This window comes from Plectropomus leopardus, chromosome 11, assembly GCF_008729295.1.
Source record: "Plectropomus leopardus isolate mb chromosome 11, YSFRI_Pleo_2.0, whole genome shotgun sequence".
NCBI classification, from domain to species: Eukaryota; Metazoa; Chordata; class Actinopteri; order Perciformes; family Serranidae; genus Plectropomus; species Plectropomus leopardus.
Genome location: NC_056473.1, coordinates 11624990 through 11642393, shown reverse-complemented (window position 1 = coordinate 11642393; position 17404 = coordinate 11624990). Strand labels below are relative to the sequence as shown.

Below are 17404 nucleotides of genomic sequence, written 5' to 3'. Positions count from 1 at the left end.
TCACAACCTTGTGGTAGTAACATGACCGTGGTGTAGTTCATTTGTAGCCTAACATTAGCTTTTTACTTTTGGTGATCGCATTTAGGCTTCAAAAATCCTGAAGGTGTTGTTTTTTTGTGGAGACTATCTTGATGAACAACACATATAAGTATTATAAATGTTTGTTCACCACAAAGCCTATTTTCTGCAGTGATCTAAAGTCTAATGGAAAAATCCCACAGGCTTTTTGACAAGCGAACCACGGGTGATGCTAACTTCTGTGTCCATAATCTTCTCTTCGCGAATGGCTGTGGGGTTATGTATGTAGTTATGAAGTATTTTCAAGTCAAAAGGCTTTAGTTCAAGGGAAATCCCAAGTCATTGGTGTTAAAGTCCAAGTCGAGTTCTAAGTCTTTTTTTTGATTTTGTCAAGTCGAGTCTGAAGTCCTCACATTTATGACTCAAGTCTGACTGGAGTCCAGGTCATGTGACTCAAGTCTACACCTCTGGAATATAATGACAATTTCAGAAAATACAACAAAAATATATATTTCATAAATATTAACAATTACAGCTTTGAAGGAGGAAAAAAGTACAAATATACAGTAATAGTGGAAATGATTATTGAAAACTGAATCACCAGAGTTGTGCAATAGAATAAATGCAAAAGGAAAATAAAGCATGCTCATATAATTCTGTTTGTGTGTAAAAGTTGAGGTATGGGGCAAAGATCACTGGCTGGATTGAAGACACGTCAACTTATTATGTGAGATGTGTAACAGAAACCACATGGGGCTTTCGATGCACTTCACGCGTGGGTGAACACACTTAAATACGCATAATAAAACGGCATCAACAAATCACAGCCCCGGGATCAGTCTTGACAGAAATATTTAAAATAGAATGATTCATCCAGAAACCAGGCCAAGGATTATGATTGGAGGCTTGACCACGTTCGCCATTCTCATCCTGAAACCCTCCCTCCTTTCCTCCTGACTCGCTGATGGATTTGTCTCTAATTTCATTATTACTTCTTAATAGACTGCAACAAACCACTCAATAACACCCATTTCTGTTAGCACAGGATAATTCATTCCACATTTTTTACAGACTCAAAGTACCAACTCATGCCAGCACCATAGCAGGGCACAGGGAGAGGACTGCTACATCTGCTTTTGCAAAGGAAACAGAGACGCGCTTAAATTGCCAGTTTCAAATCTCACTGCGAGTTTATGGTGTTGTTCTCCAATTTGTCCGTTAGAGCATAATAAGGGAGCCAACGCTCTTTGCGAAACAGAGAAACTGTTGAGGGATAGAGCTGCAACAAGAATGGGGATGCTTTCATTTTTCCATCAATCCATCTACCCTCAAGTCTTGTGTTCAGCAGAGTGTCAGGCAGTGGGGAAGGTGCCAGCAGAAGCCATCTTCTGAACTCAATACACTTTTTCTGTTTACAGTAGAAGAGTGAAATAAATATCAAATGACCGGCCTTTGAAACGGAATCACCTCTGCTGAATGGAGATATCTCAGGCTCTGTAATGCTCAATAACCCAACTATTAATGTGCGTTCTCTTGGAAAGCAAATGTAATACCATGGAGAAGCTCCAGAACAGAAAGACTGCCTCCAAGAGCAGGCAGCACAGAGAGAATGCATTAGACTTGCGGTCGGCTGATCTTTAGTTCTTGAAAAAATGCCGACATCTCCTCCCTCCAGTCCAAAACTAAGACTGGATCACAGAGCGGGGGGAAAGGTTTAGTGTTCATAATTTGGGGGATTTGAATGAAAAACTTAAATGGGAGCGGAACGGGAATAGCTTTTCCCCTGTACTTGATTATGATGATGTGGGAATTTGCAGATTCGGAGAAGGGATTGGAACATTTTGTTGAAGGGGTGTATTCCATGATTTCATATGCCATGCTAAAGAATTCCATAATGCATACAGACATGGTCAGAAAACATGGTTACATCTTCAGTCATCAGCAACAAACACTGGAAACTCATCGCGACTGAAAATGTCGTGTGCGAGTTGATGGCAGTTTGACAAAAAGGTGTTGAGGGAAAACGCTAAATCGCCCACTTTTGGCATGGAAGTTCTGCAGTAGCTGTGGCTTCTGTGGTCTCCCACGATGACCTAGTGGGACATTGCTAAACTGAACGAGCACTTTCAGATCCCAACCAACAGCCTTCCCACCTACAGTACTGGAGAGTTTCATCCCACTGCCTCAAGATAGAAAAGCCAACCACACACCTGTATCCACAAGTTCTACTGCTTGATTAGGCTTAGAGTATACTGAGGGGAAAAGGTTTAAACATCAGTTAATGGTAAAATGGTGTGTGTGTGTGTGTGTGTGTGTGTGTGTGTGTGTGTATGAGTAAGAACGCTCTAAAGGCTAATACAACAGTTATTTAAAGGTATATTGTGCTGGAATTGTCAGCAGACTGCTCTAATGCACTTTTTATACTTTTTCTTACGTATCATGTAATCATGAGCCAGAAATGTGTCTATATCCCACGTATGTGGGAAGGCTGTGATCACATGATGCAAATGACAAAACAGAGTAATTTCCTAAAGAGACCAATGTTTGAGAGCATGTGAACTTTGGGTCATTTGATGGTACACTATAACCATGTTTCTTAAGCACAGAAATTTTACTTTTCTAAACCTAACTTCTGTAAGTGTATGTTTACGTATGTAATGTCATTTGTGGGGCATTCATTCATAGGATATCATAGAACTGTCCTCAGGGGATACATTATTGTTGGTTACTCAAAACCAACCTCTGATTCACCGTGCTTGGCATTTCACCTTGCTGTATTTGCATTTTTTCAGCACCGTGTTGTCCGTGATTTTTGTAGTTTCCTCTTGGATGTGTGCTGTTAAAGGTCTGAGTCAGAGGGCAGGGTCTCTGCAGATAAATACACCACCACTCACCTTCTAGTGGATCATAAGTAATGGTTGAGAGGGATTACTTTTGTATGACTCTATACATTTTTTGGGAAAATCCTGCATTGTTTTCCTTTAAGGAACCGCACATAAAAACGTATTTTACTGCAGGATGATATAGATCAAAAGGGTCACAGTATGTACCATTGTTCTATATTGCACAGAATTTTCCCTTCTATAGGGGTAATTCTTAATCATTACACCCCGGGTCCGACACTAGCACAAAATTCATTCAGTTAACATCAGAGGACACTGCCACTCTCCAGACAACCGCATAGCATATGGGTAATACTCTGCACTGTTTAAAACAAGCCTGAGTGACTGTAGATCATTGTATAAAGTCAACTGGAATAGCTGCCACTTTTCATCCTTTTTTATCCTTTCTGGTTTTAATAGTGCGGCAAGTCTGTAAGACAGAAGTGCAACATATCGCTCATACCCATAAGTCTCCGTCTGATCTCAAGTGCTGAGTGAAGAGAGAAACCTGAATACATCACCAAACTTCCACAATCCACAACATCACCACAATTATTTGTTTAATCGTCTGACTGCTCCTGTTATCCCAAATGAGCTACCCACATCAGTATACTATAAAAATTGAGAGCAAAGATGGCCAAAGCAAAAAAATAAGACCTTTGTTCTATCACAAAAAAAATCACAGTAGCATTTGTGATCAAGAGCTTATTTAAGTCTCAGATAAGTCTCAGTCTCTGCTGTGTTCCTCCAAAAATGTTGTTAGGTCCTGCAGGACATGGCAGTTATAATCAACCATCAGACCAGTATCACTACTTTATATGCGCGATATCGAACGATAAAGCTGATGACTCACTTCTCAGGTAAGATAAACATACCTGTTTGAGCTGAAAAAAAAAAGTTTAGAGAAGATCTGTTATATATCAGGTCTCCAGAACGAAGCGCTGCCCAGTGGTTAGAGAGATTTCTCAATCCACTTCAGTTCAACTCAATACAACTTTATTTTCTATGCAACTAATGTTCCAGTCAGTGAGTGAATTTATTGTTCATCTCTGAACCTTTGGCTTGCTTTTTTACCGCACTTTATCAAAAACACATTTTTTAAACAATAATATTTGTGTGTGAATGGGTGTGTGTCCTTGTTTCGATCTGTCACTTGCCAGTGCATTTATGGACAGAAATAATTCATCAAAATGTAAAACATGGACTTGAAATCTTGATTTTTACAGTTATTGATGCTTTTATCACTACAGACTTTTTTTTGATTGTGCAACAAATCTTGAACCTCTTTGGGACTATCACATCCAGATCAAAAAATCAGTGCACAAGCCTCTTTTTAGAAATCTAACGCACAAAGAGCTTCTGTGTGAACACACCTCAGTAAAGCCATGGGTTCCACATAATATGCCAACACTGTCAGAGTCACAAACGATGCAACATGTTCAGCCTTTTGCTCCTGTAGAGTGGTGGAATAAATCTCTTCAAGGAGCATGAGACATGAAGATCCCTGTGCTTTTGCATCCCTGTTATAGTTTTTACAAACTATTAGGAACAGAGCTACTGAGTGAGTTAGGCTGTTCTAATACACTGTTTGTATTTAAGCCTGTGAAAAGAAATGCATCACATTTTGGATAGAACTTGTGTTATCAGAAAGGCTTGGATCAAGTGATCAAGATGTTAATGGTCATAAAAAAGGAGGTTGTCTGTTTAAAGAGGCATTATTGGATGGTGGATGGGTAACAAAGCAAAGGACTTTCCCCCCAGGAGACTGGTGTTTGTGTCTTTGTAAAACCAACTGAACTTTGAGTTATTTTAAGGAACATCGTCACTATGTTTTTTTTCCTAAACCTAACCTACGTTGAGTACATAATGTCATTTGTGCAGCGTTCATTTGTTAGATATCCTTTAAACCGTTGTATAAGGATACTTTGTAAGGTTACAGGGTGCCAGTGCCACACAGATGGGGCTAGAGATCATCACCATTTAATTTATAGTTCAAAACTGTAATTGAGAAAGTGTAGGTTCTGCTACCAGATGCGTTTCTTTCCCATTTATCAAATAAACAAAAAAATAATTTGAAAAGTGTACCTTCCTTTTTTCTGTATATTACCTCCATATAAAATTGAAACATGACACGACGGGAGGGGGGGGGGGGTTTTGTGGGGATTATCATGTGGAAGAAAAATAAGAAAAAAAAGCAGAGAACTAAGTCTTTTGTTCACTTGTTATTTTCTTTATTTAACAAAAACCTCAAATCAGTAGTCTTTGTAAATCTGCTATGGGAGCCAACCCAGAACGAAATCAAGTTCCACATTCGACTAAAATAAGACGTCATCATTGGAATACTTTACTGAGATGACCACCAAGTCCCATCATTATTGGACAATCATGGCAGGCCCAGTAGTCATCACTCCCGACCAGAACTGGACACCAACAGTCATGTGCTCACTTCGGGCACATGACGCATTTGTGGAGATCCACTATGGAAACCAAACATGAAGAACAAAAGCGAGCATGAAATTCAAATGACGCCACTATGGGATATAAATGTCGCATCACTGATGAAAAGTGAAGGAGCCACTGTGAGATTGAATGGCCTCAGCCTAAGTGAGTACATTCATATAACTTTTTATGTGCATCAAATACACAAAGATAATTGACAATGCGAATACAAAGTGGTTTAGGTAAACATTATAATATGTAGGAACATGAGCATGTGTCCTACAAAAAATGCAGAGTAGACACACAGATGCTTCTGATGAACCAGCGCCTAATATCATCACAACATCTCTATGCCCTTCAAAAGAGCATGAAAGAACAGAGCAAAAGGAGGAGGAAAGGGGATGTTGAGTGTTGAGGAAAACAACATGAGCTCCATTACAAAAGAAAGCGCCACATTCACAACAAAGAAAAAATGCTTTTGGAGAGGGAGCTGGAGCTAATTCAGCTACTCCTTAAGAGGAGTGATTGTTAACAGAGCCACTGGATTAAATGCACAGCCCAACCGCAACGTAATGGCAACAAAGCATCTTCTAAATGAAAGGAAATATATAAAAGTCCCTGTAAAACAAAAGCGATGCGAGAGAGGTCTGCGGAGAGCCAAGTCTCTCAAACAAAAGCATCGTAAATGTAAATGTTTGTCTGCTTAAGGTCTTTTTCTGCATGTATGTGCACAGCCAGGCATGGACACAACCAATTTAGCCCGATTAACAACAGATGTGTCCATCTATTTTGGTTCGACAAGCGCTCTCTGCAATAACACCATTAGTTGTCTCCTCATTTGCGATATCATTTTTCAACCATACGTTTTCCCCATTAGGGCTTCAGTGCCTTTCGGTAGCTTTTCCATAACTCTGGCATAGCCAGCGACGGTCGGCATGCTGCTAACCAACAGTCTCATTGCAGAATCTACATCAACAGAAACCAGAGTGCGCTGGAGAAATACAACATTGTCAATTGAGAAGAGGACAACTAAGATGGGCTGGAATCTGCAGTATATGAAGCCCTCTTGAGCAACGCCAACGCCAATGGTTATACAATAGAGAGTCAAAGAGGCTGTGTGTTGCTGGTTTGAGTTTTGACTGTGTGATGTGTGCAGTTTGGGTTTGGCTTGTGAAGAACCATATTTCATGGGGCTCAGAGGGTCGGGGGCTGGTACCACATTTTTGATACTCCTCTTGTACTGTTGCTTAAAACTGAGACAATAGGATGGCTTGAAACACACATTATGTAACTTCTGTTCCCTCTTGAAGAGGAAAGTCACTGGTACTATCACAACTTCATTATCATTACCAAATGACAGTCATTGATCACAGTCAGCTAAATCCATTTTGAGTTTGCAGCGCTCATATATTCATTTAATGATCGCCTGTGAAAAATGTACACACACACACATACACACACACTTATGTGGAACCATCACTGATGATATTCCTCACACTCAGGCAATGGCCTTATTCCTTAAACAGAGTTAAGTAGCTCTAAAGTTACAAACGTCATTCCATACTGCACAACGTCTCACATGATGTATTTGCTTGTGTCGAATTGTTTCGGCGCAGCTTTGCAGCAGTATTTCACTCAATTTGAAGTCATTGTCAAGAGTCATTTTAGTGGCTACTAGATGTAAATACTTAAAGTAAATACTTGTACATCATTCAAGTGCATGTACCTTTAATTCAGGGTGAAATTTTGGGGATTTCTGGAAGATTTGGGACCCAAAAACTTGCACCACTAATTAGGGGGGAGAATCACCAGAGGCCCCAGGATACAATATTAGCACAATACTTAAGTCACTATACAATATTATTGTATTTTTAAATATTTTGTAGTATGGTCAGTGTTGTGATAATATATTGATATATATTGCAGTTGATTACCTTTTTTTCAACTGCAAATTATTTCCCCCAAGGAAAACTTTGTCATGATTTGTTTGATCAAAGAAGATACAGTTTTTAGTCTGTTTGTCTCAGTTCAAACATTTCTATTGCAGCAAAATGTATCTAATGGAGTGAAAAAACATTTTATTATAGTAGTCTACCAAAAGTTTAATTTGTATTTGCAATATTAACAATTTTTATTTGCCTAATAAAAAAAAACAATACTACCACTAATATCTGTGTATTGATGCAATATTGCTGTGCAAAATATACAGATTCTATTTTGTTTCCATTTCTTTCCTTATACCACTTATCAATGAAGACAGGTCCTGTATTAAAGGAGTCGTGTCCAACATTCAGAGCATACTATTATTCAAAGTCTGAGCTAGGATTATCTGCACATGGCTTTCAGCATGGAGGAGACTGAACCAAAGGCCAGCAGCCAACATGCTGACAGAGCTACAAGTATTTATCTGTAAGAAAACCGGGGGTCAGATGTTGCATTTCTAGTGATGGTGATGGTTAACAGCAGTAACCGGCATATGGGTGCAGTGCAGAGCGCCGGCAATTAGCTAACCGGTGGGATACACACACACAGAGACTCACGGGCACTAACATGCACGCACAACCGGACCAGCTACCACAACAAAGAACAGAGAAGCTCCAATTACAACACGCAGAGAGGTAACATGACTTTAGTCTCTGTTTAGGGCGCGATGATGCCACTATATTTATACAAAGCAAACTCCCGCTTAATTAAAACTCAAAATCTCATAAAGAGCACCTTTAATGTCTATTTTTGTGGTACTTCCTTGTGTGAGCACTTGATTTTAAGATCTTATTTATTTCTGACATAGGGCTGTGTTTAATTAAGTTATCATAACCTTATTAACACACAGAAATAGAGGCCCGATTTTTGCGCTCTAATAACAAATGAACCCAGCCATGTCCAATAGTTTGAGCAAGGTTATGCCACATAACATGTCATGATCTACCCACGAGAGAGTCCTGCAGGGTAGAGGAAGCCTCTAAATCACTGCATTAACTTAAACAAATCAATCAATTCAAACCCAGTTATTACTAAACAAACAGTTCAACAAGTTCAAACCGTTCAAGCTTGAGCAGGTTCTCATGAAGACAGCCATATAGAAGCGCACAAACACAAATACACTCACAAGCGCACTCTGTGCCCTTTCCCTTTCTCGATAGAACCCAGACTGACCTACTCGCAGCTCCTGACCGAAGACTGTCCTTTCTCCCAGCGCCGAACAGTTCCAGCGTCCATATCGGAACTGGTACTGACACTCATTGATGCCCATCTGGGCGCCTTCGCCCACAACAATGATGGCGTCTGGGCGGCTCTGGCAGATGGCCCGCTGGCGAGGTGCCAGCCCGGGAATCTTGTTGCAGATGATGTTGGCACCCAGAGCCACCACCGAGGACAGGGCCCTGCCAAAGTAAGAGAAACACACCACACGCGCACACATTCATCCATACGCACACAACACAGACACACACACACAGACTCAGTTAGAACTTGGTCAGACTGACTCATTTATGTGAGACTGTCCAGAACAGGATTCAATTCAACCAGTGATTGATGCACGTTCCGTAGTGAAGTGAAGGCTGCACTGCATGAAAGTATTGCTCTTTAATGGATTAGAGGTAAATCAAAAACCTGAAAACATAATCCAACATAAAATATGAAAAAAGCACACAGGGAAACTTGCTAGAAAAGCACAGAGAAAGAAAACAAGATGCTTATTTGACTACTGACATTCCACATCGGTTTGGATGGTGGGAGTTTGAGTAATGACTTGGGGTTATGTGTTAATTGTTAGGTAACATAGTGGCGTGAACAGTTGCCAGACTTGCGCGAATACAGCATATACACTTGCTCAGTGTCTTGTGATGGAGTTGTGGGGTTCAAATTTTAACCAAATGTCATGCAAAATATTATTCTTTATGATTTGTGTGATTATGTGTTTGAAAGTTATTCAGGGTGAAAAGTGCCGCCTATAACTTTCATGAGAGACAGCTTTTACTTCAGCCACATCCTAAGATTGGTTTGCATGGAAAATATGTAAGGTTTTCAACACTCGTCGCCCTAATTCGCAGGGTATTAATGTGCTGTATATTAGATGACACATGTCCTTCTTGGTTCTCAGGGACACGTCGTCACTATCTGATCACTCAATGCGATAATATCAAAACATGTGTTAAAGATGGCTTTGCAACCGCTGAGAAAGCCAAAACAGATTACAACTAAACAAAGCACCGACTCTGTTTACAGCCCTCCAAACCATGTAGATACATACTTTTCAAACATGTCAGCAACAGGGAGCTATAAACAAGCGTGGAGGCAAACGCCGGCTTTGAAGTATGACGTCGACCTCCGAAAGCTTCACCACAAGCGGGGCAAACTAACGCAGGGAAGTTGTGTGTCAGCGAAAAAGCGACGGCGGCAAAAGAGGAGCGAAAAGGAAGAACGGATGAGGGAGGGGGGGACACTGAGGACAGACAGTGATTTTTGTGGATTTTACTTCACAGTGATCTTGGTAGGAGACCCCCTGACTAAGAACAAAGATATGATCGTTGATTAGAAGTCGCCCTCAGACAATCATGCTCCCTTTCCGCTGGTTTTCAGCAAAGAAGGAAAAACATAAATCTCAATTTCAAACACATAAGTTCAAATAAATCCTAACTGCAGCGAGGCGAGTATCTGTTACCAGACTGAGGACTGCACACATTCTCTTGGTCTTCGCAGTGCAGTCAGGGAAACGCACAGCAGTATATAAAAGGGGAAAAGTGCCATTGTGTATACTGTTGCTTTTGCAAATCTGCTCTCAAAGCTACCACGAAAAGCTAACGGCAAGAGTTTTTTAATTGTAGCAAACTTAAGATGTGTATTTCTAAAAATAAAAAAAGAGAGAGAAAACCAGAGGCAAGATGTTAATGCGACAAATTCATTTTTCTCTGCAAAACATGTGCATCACTACACAGTCAACTGAAGGCCATCTCTTCAAAAGTCTGAAACAAAGTCTAAATGAAAAGCAGAAGTTCATCAGGTGCATTCAGTGTCTGCAGTAACACTCTCAGGCCTGCTGCTGCTTTCAAACCCTCTGCGCTCTCTCTGCTGTTAAACAAGCTTGAACTCCTCTGACCCTCTGTGACCCTCTGCTGTATAAGCAGTCGTTCATGGCAACAATGACATGTAGTCCGCACAAACCGAAAGGTCAGGCTCATTAAGACAAGTAACGTGCAACTGGAGAAATTCACTGTCTTGCATATTGAACGTGACGGGTGAATGAAACTGGTTTGTTTATGTAAATCCAAAGGCAGTAAAATACATTTGAGTCTTTTATTTATTATAGTAAAGGCCAATGCAATGGCCTGTTGATGTTTACAAGTCTGACAAACAGAATTGCCTAATAACTCCCCCCTCTCGGCTCTTTCTCATGCCATTCACCTGCTAATTCACAGAATCACAGTCAACCACGGGCAACCCAAAACCATCAGACAACACCAAACAGAGAATTCCACAGCTAAGCTTTTAAATCCCTGAAATCATCAAAGTGCACAAATGCGATTCTGTTTGCTTAGTGTATACTCTGTGTGTGTACGCCAGCAGCTTGGGGACAGCTCACCCACGGTCACAGATCCACCATCAGATAGACCACCAGCAGAAACTCTTGTATCAGGTACTGATCCAATGTGTACGCTGATGCAAAGCGTGCAGTGTTTGATTAATCACTGGCGCCGTGAATGCAGTTTTGACACAGACAAGTTTTTGTTAACTACTAAGCAACAGGTGGTATGATTTTTTAAGTAAACCTCTGAAATTTGTTGGCCACATTAGTGGTCATTTAAGTTTAATTTCAAGTTTGAAAGAATGGGTGGTTTTGGGGGTCCTCATTCAGAATATTTTGAGCATCAAACACTTAATTTCATGCCTTCTTGTAAATTTTTCTGCACCAACTTAGGCCATTTCTGCATCATTTCATGCTGGAAATGTTTTTTAATTTTGTCAAAATAAAAGTCCTCTGCTACTTTCATGTTTTTATTGGTGGGGGACACATAAAATGAGTGGTTTTGGGGGTCCTCCTCCAGAAAGTTTTGAGTGTCAAACACTTAATTTCCTGCATTCTGGTGATTTTTTTCTACACTAATTTGTCCCTTTTTGCATCAATTTATTGTGGAAATGTCTTAACGTGTTTAATTTTGTGAAAATAACAGCCCTCTACAACTCTCATGTTTTTATTGTGGGTGATAAATACCCGTCCCCCCACCCCACCCCTTCAAAAAAAAAAAAAACAAAATACAAAGGAACAAACAAAATAATCTATGCCTGTGGTTATACGGTATATTCTGTCAAATTCTGCTGTTGGACTGATCGAACGTCAATAAACTGGCTTTGCACAAGGGCTCTGACACATGCGACACATCTTCATCCTTAATAATTTTGTCTGTGTTACATTTAATCACAAAATGTGTGATGGTACTCAAAGAAAAACACATCACACTAAACATCCATCATTAAATGCAGGAGAAACAGAGACCTCTGCCAGTCTAACCTGACAATAAATTAATTTCTTTGGAAAAAACATGACCGAAAAAATCAAACCGGTACCAGTGTCAGTGATGAGGAGCTTAAAGATTCCATCACAGGGTAGTTTGGCCTCTACGTCACAGCATACAGCGTGCTTTTAGCCACCTACTTCATCACATGAAATACTCTGAACCTAACTGACACACTATTAAGCTACCACGCTTGCATCTTCTACCAAGGAGTACGCACACAAAAATGCCTGAGAAACAACTCAACTAAGTCAAGTGAATAAATGCTTCGTTTTCGAGGGGAAGGGATTAAACTTTTATTTTAGTGCTGTGTATCATTTTCCCTCTTTTGTTGCTCATTTACAAACATAGGTGTAACATTTGGGAGTGACATAGGTGGGACACATTCCCCTCAATATTTGTGGATATTCCCCCCTCAAAAAACATGAAAGTAGCAGAGGACTTTGACATTTCCACCATAAACTGATTGCAAAAAGGAATAATTGGTGCAGAAAAATCCACTAGAATGCAGGAATATTAGTGTTTGATGCTCAAAATTTTCTGGTAGACAACCCTCAACCCTCTCTTTCGTATGTGCCCCCCTGGTCTTGGAACAAAACTCACACCCCTGCATATAACACTATGGCCAAAATAGAAAGAAGACATTTACACTGTGAATTGATGCAGAAAAGGCACAAATTGGGGGACAAAAATCACCAGAATGCAGGAGATTGAGTGTTAAATGATCAAAATGTTCTGGTGGAAGACCCCAAGCCCCACCGGTGTTGAATTGAAATCTATACCCTTGTTTACAAATATAAGAGCTTAAGAAAATACGTTTTTATGGCTTTTTTAAACTATGCCCACAGACGCACACTGGTTAGGCCAGTGTTACATTAACACAACAGGGTGAAAATGGTCAGATTATTGCCACTGGAACATCAGGTGAGAAATTCCTGATATTGGAGTTTGAGGTGTGCTATAGCCCAAAAGCTCTACATGCTCAGATCCTTTCGCTGACGGCTCATCTGCCACCCACAGCTCTACAATTTTTACAGTTTAACAGGCCAAATCATTTGTTGTGCAGCTCTGAGGAAGGTGCACTGCATTACTCTGACTCCATATAGAAATATTCTCCCCCAGACATATGTTGTGGTCAATCCTCAATAGAAAACATACTTAAACAATCCAAACAAACAATGGTATGTTAGTTTTAATGTGCAAGCCATTACTATACTTAGCAGTGTAGCCCACTTTTAACAGAAAACCAAAAACCACATCTATTTCAGCATCAGGTTTGGGGTCTCCGGGCAGCAGAGGAAGGAGCGAGGGCGCATGGCTGAGTAATTATTTTGGAAGCTTTAAGAAAGCCAGTGTTCTCCTGCAAGTCTCGTTTAATTCAAAGCCGCAGCGCATTATAGTGTCAATCACGTGCATGTTGCAGGCAGATATTCTCAGATGTGGCTTCACAACGATAACATCGAAATACTGAGAATTAACCAGCGATGAGGTAATGCACAGAGATGATCTTTCACACGCTCTGACAGGTTAACGGTGCTCGCATGCGTAAAAAGTGCCCATATTGTGTGAAATTCTCCTCACAGGGGGAGAAAAAGACAGAATCTCCGCATCCAATTGTCTTGAACATCTCTGCCACTCTGTGGCCAAAATGAATCCATGTAGCCGTTACCCAAATATTTTCTGACCAAGCTAAATATTTGCAGTATACAAATTATGACTGCCTACTCACAACACGAGACATGTTCATCCGCATGCACACGGCACATTAGCGCGTTCAGGTTTAATTAGTTTATTCCCACGTGGATCATTTTCCCGGCTATGTTTCCACAGATGAATAAATCACTATGAGAATTTACGCCTGTATAACATTAGGAAGTGTGTGAAAATATCCCAGAATTAAGTCACATTTACTGTTCAAGTTGCACTTTAGCTACGCCTGCTCCCTGCGCCGTTACAGTCTGATGACACAATATACACAAGTTAAAAATGAATCTTCACTCTGTGAGCGCGAAGAACTGAAGAAATGCATCTCCAAACCGGCGTTTGGTGATGGATAAAAAGCATATATAAGCTGCACGGGAGCTATACCAAACCCGTGCGTCTTTGTGTTGCTGAGTATGAGCGCGCGCGCTCTCTCAAGTTAATTAAGGACCCCGTTAATTGGTTCAAACTTACAGGTAGCTGCCACTCGTCAGGATCAGGAAGATCTGTGGATAATAGACTGACAGCAGTACACTGCGCGACGAGAAGATGATCATGATGACATTGAGCAAATGGCCACGTTCGGATTGAGTGAGACGACGCGGACAGGATGAAAAAAAAACTCCCTTAATTCCCGGTTTTTAAGTCCCTTTCGCATAAAATCAAAAAAAGAGGTGCTGTGCGTCTCCTTGTCTTTGGTGCGGTGGCTCTACGCAGCTCCAAGCTCCCAGGGCCGTGTGTGCGCTGAGATTGGCTCTGTCATCTCTCAGCGGCGGAGGCTGTTACACAGTACTGTGGGTTCCCGAGCCGGAATGATGATGGTTTTAGGGATTTTGCATGGCAGAAAAGTGCCTCTCTCCACTCTCATGAGAGTCGTGCCTGCCATTGGGCAGGGAGAGACACTGCTATCCGCCCACTTTGCCACAACGGGACAATAGGGTGACACTGATCCGATCCCCGTTGGACGTGCAGGAGGTTTCATTCATCATCACACCCCCACCTCCACCACCACCACCACCACCACCACCACACCCCACCATCCAGCCAAAAATAAACAAACATAGACGCTGGCTGCTTGAGCCTCGCATCACAGCTCCAAAAAATCAGTACATTTATGTGGCAGGATGTCATTCTGGATCAACAAGTTGGTGTCACATTAACGCAACAAAGTCCCCATAATATGACAGATATTATCCCCATAATATTTCTGTATGGGTGTCTATGTGAGGGTGAGAATAAAGCGACATTATCCTGCTGAAAAGACATTTCCTCACCTCTTATGACATTCCTAAAATCTTCTTAGGACCTATACTGCATTATGTCTTCTTGTAACAACTTTTCCTATAATATTTCCTTAGAAATATAACATAAAACATATTTGTGGTACTCAGATATGAGTTTCAGGGACCTTGTTATTTCCTGTGGTAGCTCTATAATATTCCTATAGGCGTCTATAATATTCGGCTCAGTCTGCTGCGCTCGCATGGGATGGCCTATAATATTCAAAAATATTTTTTTCTGCAGTTATTTTAATATTAAAATCCACAGACTTTAAGGTTCCTAAAGGTGAAGGTATTTCTTCAAAAAAGGTTTCTTGTTTGAATCTGAGCAGAGAAATAAAATCCTTGTGGAGATTTGGAGTGAGTTGAGAGGCTTTTATCGCCTCAGCGTCGCGACTCTCACTCAACACCTGCAGACTCCGGCTATTGTAAATGAAGAGGGTACCATGAAAGATTTAACCGGAGTAAAAAAGGATTTAAGGAATGAGCTAACTGCTCGGGCTCAGTAAACACAGAGATGGGTGACTTTCCCCCCATATAGTGGAGCTACTGTCATGTGATATGAGCATCTGTGGAACTTGAAGTCATTTACACGCTTCACTCCACATGAGGTTCTCACAGGGAGGGCTCACTTTTTTTTTTGTTTAGTTCATTGTGGCTGCAGGAATCTCCGAAAACACGATGAAATCAGTACAGGTGCTTTAGTCTTTTTTTATCATATGTGGCAGCTTGCATTTTAGTTAATAAATTATAATTAAGCGCAATTGACTCATGAAATTAAATATAGTGGCGCATAAAATGTTGTGTTGTTGTTAGGGACTGTATTTTATCAGGATGGATGGGGTGCACTTTGGTGTTCTTTTATCAATTTTTCACCTTAAGTGGCAAATTAAAAAAAAGAAATCCCTCCCGGTACTTAAAAAATACTTGAACTGCATGCACCGTTTTGAACTACCCCCTCACCCCTGAAAAAATAAAGAACAGTCCCTTATATTGATTTTGTGGCTTTACCTCAACTGCATATCCAATGTATGCATTATTGCATGCTTACCTGTTTAATTTTAGACTTCTGGGGCTTATTATAAGTTAAGTCATAAGTTTTAGTGAAGAAAAAGTGTTGTTATTTCAGTGTGTAATAAGAAGAAAAACAATAACCGCCCCGTGCGTGCACAGCTGACAGAAATACAAAAATAAGTGCCACATGAGACATAATTCGTCCTGATTCTAATGTGTGACTACCTGGGGGTCCTAATATGCTCATGCTTGAGAGGCGCTGCCGTATTTAGTGCAGCACAGTAGAAACAGAAGTCCTTCTGTGTTTATGCATCAAGGTGAGGTATTGCAAAACAGGTAAAAACTCCGTCTGGCCAATGGAATGTGGAAATACAACTCAGTCCGCCGCTATTAATGAAGGTATGCAGGAGTGAGCTGGATCTGGAGCAATGACAGCGGCTCAAATTATCTTGTGCGACAAAAGGAGCAGGAGTCTCACGAGGTGAACTAAACTGTGAATCGATCGCATTGTCTGTTGGCATGGGACTTGATCTGCCACTTTTACGCACGACACATTCCCCAGGTGCAGGCGTTTGGATATAATGATTAAAAGATTTTTTTTCTTAAACACGCCTGCTGAAAACACATTTTTTTAAGGTCAGAGGGCAGCCGACGCTTTCCTGTAAAGAGTTTAATAGTCAGTGTGTCGCAAGTTGATATTCACGTTTGCGCATGTGAAGAAATCAGTCTACGCAGGTAACCACAGGTAATGAAAACTCACCCAAGCCTGAGGTATATGATGCCAAAACACAGGAACACGTAGAGACTCCGCTTTCGGAGGGGTTTGTGCATGATCGTTGCCACTTTGTCCAGAGGCCATGCACTGTAACATCAAGTGGTCACGCTTTTCCGTTCACATTGGCAGGTTTCCTAACCCTTCCAGATGCACGTATACCGCCTATTTTCCGCGACGTGAAGCTGTAGCGCCTTTGAAATCTTCGACCGTGTGAAATCCATGGTCCAGCAGTACAGGTGAGATGCTGATGACGACCTGAAAGGTGGCTAACAACTCCAAAATGAAACTTGAGAGAGGGTCGGACTTGAAAAGGTGAATGAGTTCTTGGAGGAAGTGCCTCCTATTCGTCCTTACTTTCACGGTAGAGCCTAATTAACGATTCCCATTTGCTGCGCCGTGCAGGTAGAAAAACTAGATGCACTTACTGCCAACCCTGTGGATTTTGCTTTTGTACATGGCTCGCTGTTTCTATTCTCAGAAGACATCTTAAACTCAGTCCACATTACTAACTTGCAACAGCCAGGTACTCTAATACAGGTAACAAAAGGGCTACACGCCTCCTCCTCCTCCAGCATGGATATGCAGGGAATGGGACGGGCTTCCAGTCTGAGCTCAACACGTGTAGTTGTTGTACAGAAAACTAAAAGGACCGAAGTGAAATGGCCTTTTTATAGGCCTGTGGCCCAGGCTAGGCAACACTAGGCATTGCCCCACCAGTGCGGGCTCCGCGGATGGACTCCACCACAACAGTAAGCCCCATAAAGTCAAACAGACGAGGAATGG

At 41.2% G+C, this 17404-nt stretch overlaps 1 protein-coding gene across 2 annotated transcripts in view; it reads right to left on the bottom strand.

Moving 5' to 3' along the window:
* Positions 1-17149, bottom strand: part of wnt7bb (wingless-type MMTV integration site family, member 7Bb) — a 38132-nt gene extending 20983 nt beyond the window's left edge. Inside the window, exons 1-2 of one of the 2 annotated variants that reach the window (XM_042496284.1) lie at positions 16607-17149; positions 8496-8722 (exon numbers count right to left, since the gene is read on the bottom strand). In XM_042496284.1, the coding sequence (XP_042352218.1) occupies positions 8496-8722; positions 16607-16677 (298 nt within the window). In that variant the 5' untranslated portion in view covers positions 16678-17149. Of the gene's footprint in view, positions 1-8495; positions 8723-14026; positions 14461-16606 lie in introns of those variants that run through there. The other variant, XM_042496283.1, reaches the window with a different exon arrangement.
* Between the last annotated feature and the right edge of the window lie 255 nt (positions 17150-17404).